The sequence below is a fragment of the Carassius auratus genome, chromosome 7 (assembly GCF_003368295.1).
Source record: "Carassius auratus strain Wakin chromosome 7, ASM336829v1, whole genome shotgun sequence".
NCBI classification, from domain to species: Eukaryota; Metazoa; Chordata; class Actinopteri; order Cypriniformes; family Cyprinidae; genus Carassius; species Carassius auratus.
In genome coordinates this window covers 35,089,318-35,103,631 of record NC_039249.1, presented here as the reverse complement: position 1 = coordinate 35,103,631, position 14,314 = coordinate 35,089,318, and the positions used below count along the sequence as shown (strand labels likewise).

General features: G+C 37.0%; 1 protein-coding gene across 1 annotated transcript in view; it reads left to right on the top strand.

Moving 5' to 3' along the window:
- The first annotated feature begins 957 nt into the window (after nt 1–957).
- The window catches only part of rbpjb (recombination signal binding protein for immunoglobulin kappa J region b), a 53,024-nt gene continuing 39,667 nt past the window's right edge, over nt 958–14,314 (top strand). The window contains exon 1 of the mRNA XM_026268678.1: nt 958–1,140. Coding sequence (XP_026124463.1) covers nt 1,121–1,140 — 20 coding nt within the window. The 5' untranslated portion in view covers nt 958–1,120. The remainder of the gene's footprint in view (nt 1,141–14,314) is intronic.

Sequence of the window (14,314 nt, the reverse complement as noted above, 5' to 3'; positions counted from 1 at the left end):
TTGCAAAAAGTGCAGCTAACTGAAACAATCGGAACAATAGACCCCATCACAATTCTTTTTATGGTTTAACTGGTTATAATGGGAATTGTATTGGTTTTACTGGAAACTGTAAAGGACCTTGTGGATCTCTGTTGGTCACCCTCTATGGGGGTCTTGTTAAAACCAATAAATCCTAATGAAATATGTCCCAAAACACACTACAAAACATTTTTTAAAGGTTTTAATGGTTAGAACTTAAATGTTTGTAATGTTTGTATGGTATTTGTAGTGGAAACCATCCTTTTTTTTTTGTGATGATCTATCGTTGTTTGTTTTTCAGCGGGTCAAAGGGAACCACACTAAAAAAAAAAAAAAAAAAAAAAAATAATAATAATAATACAAAGCAAGTGAACTGGTGTGAAAGTGAAGTGACATTCCTCGTGTGAATACACCCTTAGGCTGCTAATCACTGCAAAAATGTTTTATTTACAATCATGGTTACATTTACTTCCACTGTATGTAAAAGAGCGGCATGGATATTCTGCTAGCTATGCCATGAAAGAAAGTCATTACAGAAAAGTCAGTAAGTTGATAAAATGATAAGAATTTTACGATCGAAATATAAAGGTTTCTGCTATGTAGTAGGCTATTATGTATGTGACCGTATTTCTGCACATTATAGTCATTTTAATGGTTTGATAACAAGCACCATAACTATCTCGCGAGCAAAACTTATCAGACCGGAGCCTGGGAAATCTCTAGCTTCAATGTCAAAATGTCTTGCCAATTCCGCCTGTGGAGGTTATTTATGAGCGGGTAAACACTGTTTCAAGCACTGTAAAACATCCATCCGCGGCGCTTCGCACCAATCTCGCGATGCCACGAGCCTCGCTCACTCAGCTGTATGGTGAGAGTTTTCCTCCTCTCGCGAGATCAGAAGAGTTTCCCACGCCTGTTGTTGTGGTGTCTGCCCTTTTCTTTCACTCACCCTGCCCCCCTTGCGCTGTCCTCGTCACCCGCCCCCTTTCTCTCTCTCCCTCGCTCCTTCGGTCTCCAGTCTGCTTCTGTTGTCTCGGCGGCTGGAAGGATCTGGGAGAGAGGATCTCGCGAGTCTTGGAGTTTTGGTGAGAGTTTGTGGAAGATGGCGCCTGTTGTGACAGGGTAAGTCTGAGATTCAGGACTGCTGCAGGAGTTCAGCGGCTCGCACACACTTTCTTATTTTTGAACGGGTTTAATAAAAAGATGGCGGATTTCTTTTCCATTTTGCACATGTGCTGACTGTGTACTGTGAATTTCTGTGTCCAGCTTCTTCATACGAGCACGCGGAGTCAGTGTTTTTATATTTTGAGTGTAGTGCGCGTGTGTTGTGTGGTTATTGCATTGAGCCCGTGGGGAGTTGAGGGCCAGCCAGACCGTTTTGTATTGACTTTCAAACCACGCAGTATCCCAAAATGTAATTGGAATTTTTTGAAAACACCAAATAAACAACGTCGCTGTATAGGGAAACCCCCAATAACGGATTGTCCCTAGTACACATGGTGAAGATGCACATTGTATGGTTATAGTATTGCAGTACAGTGGCTTTGTTTCGTTTGGGATTGAGTGGAAAACACCTCCCATCTGAATGTGTGCTTTTGTTTCTCTGCCGGTGGTCAGATGTGTTTTATTGATTGTCTGCGGGGAAATGTGCTCGATTGTGAAGTGCTGTTTACCAAACAGAGCCGCTGGCTCTGCTGTCGCTCACTCGGTGCAGACAAATGATTATTTAATGGCAAGTGCAACTAAGGACGTTAAAGCTCCCCGACTGGAAAAAGAAGCAAGGAAACGTTTGGGAATCGGAGCCTTTTGCGAATGAATTTCTAACAAGGAAGTGTTTTGCTTGTGCCACTCTTGGGCATCAATGCTGAACGATGTGCGAGTCATTGTGGCACTGTTTCCATCTGAATAGTCTGTAGCGGGGATATCCCGTCCACTCCTGAATTATTAAATAGAATAACAGTATACTAAAACGTTTATTCATGTTATTCAGTTAAATATTATTACACTTATTTTGCAAATATACATCGACATAAAAACAAGTCAGTAATAAAGCGTATTAAGTTTCACAAACATTACATACTTTTGTTTTGTGACGTACATCACTTTAAGTAATTTGTAGTTCAATAAGTGTTCATTCAGTGGCTGCTCTGATTCTTTAAATTATTCTTTAAACTGATTCACTTTGGTAACCATTGAGTTTTTCAGACTTTTTGAACGATTCATTAAAAGAACTAACTTAGAAGTCACCTTAATAGATGCTTTTTCCCTTCTAATACCACAAAATATTTATTCCTGTCCCACTTAAATTGACAGAATCTATAACTATAAATTAAGTCCAGTCTTCCCAAGATAACAATAAATGAGTAAGCAGACAATACTGTTCTTTTTATTTTAAGTGTACACTACAGTTTGTTCATCTGCCTAAATGTTCAAACTCTTCAAAGCTATGTGGATTCTGATTATCTCTCAAAGTTTTTATGGTTCATAAGCCTGGAAAAAAAATATTATTAAAGTGACTCTGTTGTGTCATATTGTTCCACTTGGACTTTTCTGTTGTCAAATAATTAGCATGATTTCAAAAGCTTTTTATTTCATCATAAAACTTTTAGTCTTTGATATGACCAGCCCTTTAACCTTTATGTTCATTTCCCTGAAAAGTATTGACGGTGTGTCATTTTTAAACAATACTCTGTTTGTTTAAGCTTCTTCTCTAGACTGAGACCACAGTGTTGGCAATGATGTGTATTTGAATGACAGATGGGGGAGTATTTGGGAAACTTGTTTGAAAACAGTCATTGTTGTTTATTTGTTGGTGCAGAAAGTAGACACATTAAGAGAGATCTTAAATTCTCTTGTCTGTTCAGTTCTTCAGTTTAGTTGTTTTTATTAATTTATTAAATAATTCATTGTTATTGCTTTTATTCTTATACTGTAATTGTGATAAGGATATTAATGTAGAACAAAGTTATTTAGGTATATTTAAGACATTTTGTGAAATTATAACCACCAAAGCTCCTGTTGATTACGTTTTAGAAACAATAATACATGCAGTGCACAGTAAAATTTGTTATTTTTTTATTAAATTCATGCATAAATAGACACTGGTATCTTTCGTCATCTTTGCACACAGCCAACAAGGTGACAGACATCCCCTGGCTGGGATTTTTTTTTTCTCTTCCTTTTTTTGGTGATGGGTGGGGGTTGGTGGCAGACTGTTTATTTGGGGGCTTTCCAGCAGACCTGAACTGCCACTGTTTTGACAGGGGAGGCCAACGACTGGTTGACTGGCCACCTGTCCAGCTGATGTCCACCAATGAAATTAGAGATGGCATGATTGTTAGCATGTGTGAGGGCATCATCGTGCCGGTGGCTGGAGCGATTAGAGTGTGGCTGGCCTTTTACAGTTCACTGCACAGTCTTTTGTGCATTGCACCCTGCTTGACCTGATAAATCTTGGGCTTCTCATGTGAGGCTGCTGCTCGCCTAATGGCCGAGAGTCCGGTGTGCTAACACGAGAGGTTGTTCGTTCAGTGTAAAGCATGAGTGATCCTTCTAAATCCCCGTTTACACCTGGTATCAACATTCGCCTCGGTGTATCTCATTCTGTTTTGATTGGATGATAGAAAAACTATGGATTCGCTTTAAAAGATGTGAGTGTAATCATGTATTTTTAGGGTATCTATCTATCTATCTATCTATCTATCTATCTGTCTATCTGTCTATCTATCTGTCTATCTATAAAAGATATCTTATATATATTCTATATCTTATCTTTTGGCAAGGCAAGTTTATTTATAAACATTTCGTACACAATGGTAATTCAAAGTGCTTTGCATAAAAGAAAGTAAAATAATGAACAACAAGAATAAAACAAGCAATTTTAAAACTTTTACAATTATTAAAAAATGTACTTATTTAAAATGAATTTAAAACAGAAAATAATTTCACGTAAAATAAAATAAAGAAAATATAGTGCAATCAGTTCGGTCTTTTATATGCCTGTTTAAGATATACATCTTGTCTTATATATTTAAGGTGTATCCAAGTTAACTGATTGTTTAGAAATAAATCTGAACGTATTGAATGGATGAAATGTAATTGTATTTTTGAATAAATGAATACCATTATGTCATAGCATTGTTTTGAGGGATATTTTTCTGAAGTTGTTGGTGCTATTTTTATTGCTTTTGGAAGGGTTACCGCGGTGCTCATACAATCCTATTTATCAGTTCCTTGGTTTAAGAAAGATCTGTAGTGTGTGGAGGGAAAACAATCCCAGCATCACCTTGAACGATGAAAGCATGAATCACCTCCAGCGCAGTGCAGCCTGTGTCATGCTCCAGGGGAAGGAGATTTTATTTAACACTACACAGACCAATTTCTCCGGCTGTTCTGTTTTGCTAAAGCATATGCGACGTAGACTTGGAGTGTAGCCCTTTTCTGTTGTGTATAATGACACAATGAAGTCTGTCCGCTTGGGACAATGAAAGGTGTGTGCCTTGATAAACAGGTAGGCGTGTGTGCGTGAAAGAGCCGTTCCCCTGAGGCATCTCTCCTGCTTTAATACCCATTATGCAGGCAAGACGCTCTGCAAAGGGGTTAGAAGAGAAGAGTGGAGGGGCGTTCGGTGACCTGTCTGAGGAGAAACGAGACTGTGTGTAGCATAAAAGAGAGCATGCATGCATGCTGTCTCATCCTGCTGCTCTTGCTTCCTGCCTTGTGCTTGAGCAAAGGTAAACCAATGAAGAGAGGCTTGCTGTTGCTACCTAGACTGGGAGGTGCATGCTTTTCTCACCTTCATGCAGAGTTGCCATCATTATTGTGGTCTAAGTCTAACCTTAATTTATTGGTTGGTGAAAGCTGTATGTATAAAGGAAGAAAAAAGGAAGTTCTGTGCTTAGTGTAATAAACTCGCCTGTTGCATCATTTTTGTCTGGATTTTATTTGCAACAACCAACCATGTATGTTTCATGTGTTCTCTCGCATCTATTTGCTATAGAAAACCATCGAAGCCCAGTGTTGATTTAAAATGCGGTCATTTGAGGTGGCTAAGACTGTTGGGGCTTTCCTCAACGGTCACACCAGGAGCTTACAGGATGAAACGGCAAATTTCGAAGTCATTTAGCTTGGCTCAGAGTCTGCATGGCACCCAGCATCAGTTCTGGTCCTTTGCCACGAGTTGCATTCAGTGACCGTTATATGCTTTCTGATGACTGTGGAAAAAGATTTGCTGTCAGTTTAACCCTTCAAACTAAAAAATTTGGAAATGCTAAAATCCATGCTCATTCTTTTTAATTTGTCAAATAAAGTCACTAAATCAGCCACAATGTAGAACACAAAATACGCACAAATAAAGTGTCATCCCTATTCTCACATCCACAATGCAACCCAAACCCCCAAAACCCACTCATGAGAAACGAAAAAGTGATATGGCATGAGTGGTTCCCTCTTATATAATTCGCCAAAAAGAAACCAGCTACCGTGAAGAAGACACACTGAAGTGTTGGAGGGACACCACAACACATCCACGATTCAGAACAAATGCAAACACACACACACACACACACACACACACACACACACACACTAAAACACAATATAACACCCTATTTAAATTGACTGTAATCGTGTTATAATTGCAAAAAATGATACTTCAGGAAAAAAAATGGCTAAACTTTAACAGTCGTTTTTATTAATAATGATTTATAATGTTTTCACACAAATCTAAATGATAAACTTGTGAAAAGATATAGCCTATATCTATGTGGAAATGACAAATGAGAGATTGAGAAATGCTTAAGAACTAGAATTTTGATGGAAATTTTACGTTTTTGTTTGTTTTCAAGTAAATGGAAACCATTCCCATTAAACCATGGAACATTGGATCATGTTATCTCCATGAATACAAAGTTAGAAATGTGTCTTTTTAAAAGTAAAATTGAATTTTACATATATATATTTTTATGTAAAAAATACAAATCTTCCCAAAACTACATAAATGTAGAGTATAGACATTGATACATTGATAAATTGCATTTGTTTAAAATAAAGGAACAATTTTTGTTCTTTGTGTGATCACATTTTGTTGTCTGGGCTCTCTGAAGACCCCACCAGATGGAGTTACATTCCAAACAAATAGCTTCGAAGTTCGAAGGGTTCAATTCAACTTTGGAATCGTTTCAAACCAATGGAAACATTCTTTCTTGATTGACTGGTCAGTTTTCTTGTGGATGTATCATTTGTAAGAAGCTTCTCTCCTTGCCAGAAAGGGTGTAAAAGGTCAAGAAATGTTATTTACTTGTGTGAGCTTGGAATCTGTTGAATGGTCTTAGTTTTGTCTTTATGGATCAAAATGGCATTATCATACAGAGCCCAAAATTGCTGCTGTGGTTTTATGAAAAACTGGGTAAAAAAAAGGCCAATCCCCCATTGTGTTTGCCTTGGAATGGATAATGTATGAGGTAAAGAGAGCCCAAGAGTGCAATAGTGTTTGTGGTGCCCTTTTTTTCTTGAATTTCCTCATTCTTGCACTGGCCGGTTGGTTGTGATTACAGCATAGCCAAGGGAACTTTGCTTTCTTCACTGTCAGCAGTTTTTTTTTTTCCCTTTTCAAACATCCAGGATGTTTCATTCAGAAAACATGGAAGTGATCGCCTTCATGGTCAGTGACCGTTATTTGATTTCTGACTAAATTTAACCAGATTTGCTGAACGTTGTGAGGATTATGTATTTGTCCAAAAAACATATTCGGCAGTGAAATATGCTTGCATGTGTCTGGGAACCCTTGAACCTGTGCATGAAAAAGAAACAAAGCTAGACAGAAAAAACTCTGATTGTCCATGACAGGAAAATGGCCCCACGTTGATGAATTGTTTGTTTTGGCGTGGGGAAGGACCTCAGCGCTGTGGAGTGACTGATTGACAGTGTTTACTCTCTAGCGGTCCAGCTGTTTTTAAGAGTGTGCCCTGTAATTGAACACAGCGACAGTGACTTTTTGTTCATATATTTCAGATTTTCTTGAATGTGTAGGATTGTGTTTCTTTTGGGTAGCCCCCCAAAAGAAAATATCAGTTTGATCTACTATTAATAGGCTATTTAATAGATGCATAAGATTTCTTTTGATAAATTATTTATATATATATATATATATATATATATATATATATATATATATATATATATATATATATATATATATATATATATATATATATATATATATATATAATTTTTTTGTTGTGTAAAAAAAGTAAACTGATGTGAGAAATTACTTGTCATTTTTAAATGTGAATGAATTTTTGTTATTTCAAATAGAAAACACTTTAAAAACATTAAACTGATATCAACCTGTATAATACATTTACAAATGTGGTTTCAAATGACTTCCATTATGCCCATGGAGGCTGCATTTATTTGATGATTAAAATAGTAATATTGTGAAATATTGTTACAATTAAAAAATATATTGAATTTTTTATTTTTTTAATACAAAGCTGAATTTTCAGCAGCCATTTCTCCAGTCTTCAGAAATTATAATATTCTGATTTGGCGCTCGACATTTTGCACTCAACAAATGATTTGATGAATATAAAGTTTAAAGGAGCGTCAGTTATTTGAAATGGATTTATTTTAACAATGTAAAAATCTTTACTGTCATTTCTGTTTAGTATAATTTGTACTTGCTTAATACAATAACCCTATTCATTTGTTTATAGGGGTCCTATTTTGCTCTTTTACAAAGTCTTGATTTTGTTTTGGAGGTGTACTAGAACAGGCTCTCATGTTTTTGCAAAACACATTATTTTTCACATATTTTACATTATTACAACACCTCTCTCCCCAGTCTGGCATGAACGGCTGGAATAGTTCCTCTATCAAATGAAGGCCCGCCTTCTGGAATACAAGATGTGCTGTGATTGGTTCGCTGGGCCCGTCAAAACTTACGTGTGTGAATTCATAATTTTTATCAACTCATTTCCCCATATTGAGGGTAAATACATGTCTTGATCCACCATTTGAGAAGAGAGAGAAAAAAGATTTATTAAGCTGGTCATCCAATTTCTATGTGGATTTTTGTTCCACTAACCAGGTCTTTTCTTTTGGTCAGAAGGAGACTACTGCTACTTAGAGAGTCTGTGCAGCACAGCCTGGCCAGCATCTCTCCAGGACAATGACATCTATTAGGCTGCTAAGCGCTGTTCCTCAGGGATCTGAGGTGGATGACAAGAGACACTTGAAGTGGCTGGCACTTGGGAAGTTCGACTGCACAGGAATGACATAGCAATGTCTGGGGGACCTTGCATAGTCATTCCTTTAAAAACACAACCTTTGCTTGACAGAGTAGGCAAATGGGCAAGAGGGATTTTTTTTGACATGCTTCAGTACATCCAGATGTTGATGAACAAAAACATAAACATATTAAGTAGGCTAATGTATGAAATGTGGGAAAAAGTAGGGGAAAAGCCATTATTAGGCTATTTTTATGTGCGCACAAACCTATAAGCCCAAATCATGCCATTTTCGAAAACGAGAGTAGGATCTACACACCATCTTGTGTTATGGTTAGATTTAATTGGGACCATCTGCTGTAAGTGAAGATATGCCGTTTCCTGTTTGTGTGTCATTACATAAGCAAAAATGCAACGAAGGCAGTTTATAGAGGATGCTTTCTCAGAATTCGTCTGCAGTACTTAAAATGTTTTGTATGTTGGTTCTACATATGCATCAACTGGATTTTCTTTTGCCTTTGCAATGTGTGTTTTTTCCACCCTATTGCGCTATTAGTATTGTGTAGTTAAGATAATTGCACTTGTTTTGGTGGGGCAGTTGTGGCCTAATGGGTAGAGAGTCGGACTTGTAACCTGAACGATGCATGTTGGAGTCTCAGGTCCAGCAGGCATTGTAGGTGGGAGGAGTGAATGTACAGCGCTCTCTCTCCACCTTCAATACCACGACTGAGGTGAGAGCCTTGAGCAAGGCACCGAAACCCCCACTACTCCTGGTGTGTGTTCACTAATGTGTGTGTTCACTTGGATGGGTTAAATGCAGAGCACAAATTCAGAGGATGGGTCGCCACACGTCACTTCACTTTCCCTTATTTGTTCTCCTCTATTATGGCTTTTTTTGCCTTTAAATATTACACATAATTTATGATCAAAAGGAAAAGCTGATGCAGTTTTGGTCAGATCACCATACATTGTAAAATCCAGCCTGTAAGCTATTTTGTCTAGTTAGTGGATTCTAGTAAACCGTCTATAGCCACTGCAGTTGAAAGGAAAAAGCAAGATTACTAAATGTCGTTATCGGCATAGAAATATCATTATGGTGCATCCTTACAAAGTAATTGAGTGACATGAAGAAAAAAACATTTGGATGATGCCTGTATATTTAATCATTTTTATTTATTTTTATTTAATTTACTTTTTATTTTTTTAGATCTGTTAGGACATTTGTTTGTTAGATAAGGTCAGGGAGGGAGGAAGGATGGACGTATGAGATTTGGCATGATTTTCCCCTTCAAGAGTCCTTTAGTCACATTTGGACTTGAATGAAGGAAAGAGAGAGCTAGAAAGATGAAAGAGGAACAAAGAGTTGCTCTGAATGTGTCCATTTCCTCTGTTGATACAACCACGCAGAGAAACCAGACAGTGAGTTCGAGCTGTCATGTGTAGGCAACACATCACCAGCTTCCTGTCTATCGGACCTTGTAACCCCTCACCCATCTACAGATCACAAGTGAGCGTATGGTCCCCTCACATCTGTGGAAACAATGTGTGTGTTGAGCTGAAGATGCGAAAGGCTCACAGAATATCACCACATGCTCTGATGTCATTGGTGCTTTAGCGAGTCCACTATTAACTTCTGACCCTGGTGCATAAAATATAATCACAGATTAACAAAATATTTTGGACACGTACGTTTTTAAAAGCAAACAAATCTGTGGTTATGTTTTGACTCTCGCAATGATTTCATCGCTGGAGGTCACAAGGTCGCTGTCACTGTCATTAATAGGTTTTATAACAATCTTGACTGACTATGGCTTTTCAGAATCTATGTACACTATTTTTTACATGTTCGGGGTTAGTAAGATGGATTCATTGATTGATTTGTTAAAGACATGATTATTGTTATTCCGCATGAATGTATTAAATTGATCAAAATAATTGTTTAATAAAATAAATGTTTCGAAATAAATGCTGTTCTTTTAAACTCTCTTTTTATATGTTTACAACATTTAGCTACAATAATAAGAAATCTTTCTTAATCACCAAAATGGCATATTGCAATGATTTGAGAAGAATCTTGTGACAGTGAAGACTGGAGCAATGGCTGCTGAAAAATCAGCTCTGAATAGATTACATTTTGCTAGGGTTTGCTCAATGATTGTGATCGTGGATGATCAAGCTTTTTTTTTTTACTGATCTGTATCGGCTTTCTTAAGGCTGTCATGCCAGTGCCGTGCATCAGGAGTTCAGTATGTTACTTTAAGTGCGTGTGCCAACAGCCATTAAAACAAAAAAGAGAAGATGCCCAAATTTGCACGTTCAGCCACTATTAAAAGCAAAACAAGAAGAAATGTGCATGTGTGACGCGCAAGAACCAGTGATGTTTGTGCTCGCACAAAACACACGTTTGAGCTTCTGTGTGTAGTGCATTTGATTCACATTTTTTTAAACAATCTTTCATTCATTTATCATTTACTTCTCTCTGCCGTCAGACTATCTGAGTCATAATGTGCTGCTATGGGTTGTGTCTTGCTTCAGATTTGACTGATGGACTGTTGCGTTCTAACACCGCAAGCTTCAAGTTTTCTAACCATGTGTTGCAATTATTGTGCTTATTGTACATATAAAGCATGCAGGTTTATATCAGCAGTCCCATATTCATTATTTGTGACCACACATTCTGTTTACAATGTGTACCATTGCAGCATGTTTACATCTACCAAAGTCTTTTTATATATATATATATATATATATATATATATATAATATTATTATTATTATTATTATTATTATTATTAGTTTTTTTTCATTGTATTTTTAATCAAATGAATGCTGCCTTGATGAACATAAGAGATGTCATTATAAAAAAATAAATAAATAATAATGTTAGTGTATTGCTGGTAAAAAATATTTCTTTTTTGTAGTTTTATTTTGGTGCATGTTTAGTTTTATTCATTATGATGATCGTCACATGGGGTGGTTCACCCAAAAATGAAAATTGTCATCATGTACTCACCCTGAAGTTGTTCCAAACCTGTATGACTTTCTTTCTTCCATTGAAAACAAAATAAGATAACCAACATTTTTGCTGGTAGACATTGGGTTCCATTTGTATTCAGCAGAACAAAGAAATTCCTACAGATTTGGAACAACATGTAGGTGAGTAAATGATTTTCATTTTTGTATAAAATATATCCCTTTCCTTTGCTTACTATGACACACTTTTTCTTTGAATCACATCATAAAAATAAAGAGTTAGGTTAGTCTCTCAGTGCCACAAGCAGATCAATTCCTATTTTTAGGTTATGTCCTAATTCTTATATTACCCCTTAATGCACTATCCTGTCCACTTGTCACCGGTCAGAATGAAATTTAGAAATATCATATGAAGAAGAACTAAAGTTTTAGATACTTCCATGTTTTAAAGGGGAAACTATAGTCCCGATGATTAAGAAACATGAGTAAGAAGGTCACCGGTTCAGTTCTGGGTTAAAGTAACCCTGTATTGGAAAGGTCTTTGGTTTCCTGCATTTGTACATATTCTTTGGAGGTAGACACTTAACCTCAGGTTGTTCCGTTGTTTTAGGCCCCTGCAATTAGAGTTACTTTGGCTGCAAAGCTTTCTCTAAATGATGAGCAAGGACTCGGATTAAAATGAATCCAGCAGTACACGGCAGCACAAGCACAGTATTTGCACAAGCTCACACCCTGAAAGTGAACGCCAGCGTACAGCTGCCAATCAGAAAACCTCCAGTGTGCGTCTAAGGTGGAAATACATAGTGACTCAATACCGATAGGATGTCAGTGTTGTTTTCTTTTCTTCCCCTTTGTGTGGTTTAGCTCTGGTTGAAGCATGAGGCAAACAAGATCATCTCTGCCAGAGATTTAGGGGGATGTTGATGTTTTTTCCCCCTTCTAGTGTGTCTAAGATGAGCTAAAAGTGTACACATGTGGAGATGACTCTGTGTGTGTGTGCGCGCACGCATGAGCCTGAACGATTGTTTTAGGCGAATGGCCAGCTGCGAAACGGCTCTTCAGAAAGTCCCATATGGAGATTCTATGGGCGCTGCTTGATGGTGGAAGTGGTCAGAATGAGAGAGAGGGAGAAAGTTTTCTTTGACTCCTTCCCTGTCATTAAAATATCCCTGTGTCAAAGAAAAAGCTGGCGTTCTGGGCTCAGCCATATGCGCCTTGCCCGAGGCGACCCGACTCGGCCCATCAACCATACCAGAGCTGCCCTCCCTGTGCTTCTTCCAGAATGCCCCTCCCTTGTGCTATTGGCAGGGGCGTTTAAGGGCAGGCTTTAGGGCCATGTCTCAATAGCGCCCTTCTCTTAAAATAGGGTCCTGCGTATGACTTGATCTCCTCTACTTTGATTATGTAACATCTTAAGGTTTGACAAGAGTGACGCCAGAGACTTATCAATTAAAAAAGGCGTTTTCAAACGGATCAGCCACATGTCCTATTAAATGGACCAGTGACACTATGCTACTTTTTGTTTGTTTGCTATGGTCATGTTAAAACTGTCGAGGTGAAACAACTGTGCTGATTTAATGAAGAAGAGTTATTTTTTAACAGCAGTAGTTTGGCATAATAATAGACCCTCCAACTATATTAGACCCTTATGACTGTGTGTCATTAAGTCCCTTAAAACATCAGATTAGTTATTAAAATAAGGTTAGAATATGCAAGATTTAATATATGATATAAAATAATTAGGATATTTTTTAAAAGGGTAATATGACATTGCTAGAAAGAACATTATGTTGTGTATTTGGTGTAAGGAAATGTGTTTATGCGGATTAAGGTAAAAAAAAAACAACACTTTATTTTCTCCTTATTCCCTGTCTTTCTGAAACACGTCGATTTTTACAAAGCTCATCGGTCTGAAAAGCGAGGTGTGCTGTGATTGGCCAGCTATCCAGTGCATTGTGATTGGCTGAATACCTCAAGTGTGTGACGGAAATGATACGCACCTTAACGTACTGTGATGCACTCTCTAGCTGCAGCAACGAAACACTCTTTCAAAGAGAAAGGAAAAATTTTAACCGTATGACCACATGACCTCTTTAATGAAACCTCAAAGTTTTCTGTCCCTCCATTGGAATTCCAAGAAACCAAAACTTCACATAGAGCACTTCACTTATGATAATCATGCATATTTCATTAAAAATCATTTTTATTTGTGTTTCAAAGATTAACCAAGGTCTTTTGGATTTAGAGAGACATAAGGGCAACTAAACCATGACAGATCAGTGAATGAATTAAATGGACCAGTGAAATGATGCACATTTTTTACACTAATACAATATAAAATACACAACACAATGAAATGAAATGAAATGAAATGTACATATGAAATGACATGAACACACCTGTTCCTTGATATCTGATTTGATATGAGATAAATGAAAAAAAAACTTTTAATAAGTTGTTTGTCATAAGCTTCTAAATTTTCTAACAAATCTGCATATATATATACAGTACAGACCAAAAGTTTGGACACACCTTCTCATTCAAAGAGTTTTCTTTATTTTCATGACTATGAAAATTGTAGAGCCATTAGCTGGACCGCAGACAGGCCAACAAGTGCTAAGCATCTCTCGGGGAACTCCTTCAAGACTGTTGGAAGACCATTTCAGGTGACTACCTCTTGAAGTTCATCAAGAGAGTGCCAAGAGCAGTAAAATAGTAATCAAAGCAAAAGTCGGCTACTTTGAAGAACCTACAATATGACATATATTTTCAGTTGTTTCACACTTTTTTGTTATGTATATAATTCCACATGTGTTAATTCATAGTTTTGATGTCTTCAGTGTGAATCTACAATCTTCATAGTCATGAAAATAAAGAAAACTCTCTGAATGAGAAGGTGTGTCCAAACTTTTGGTCAGTACTGTATATATATATATATATATATATATATATATATATATATACATATATATATATATATATATATATGTATATGTGTATGTATGTGTGTGTATGGAAAATGTTATATTTTTGGTGATAAGTCAAAACTATTAACTTGAGGAAGTCAACATGACATGTTTTGGAGTCATTACATT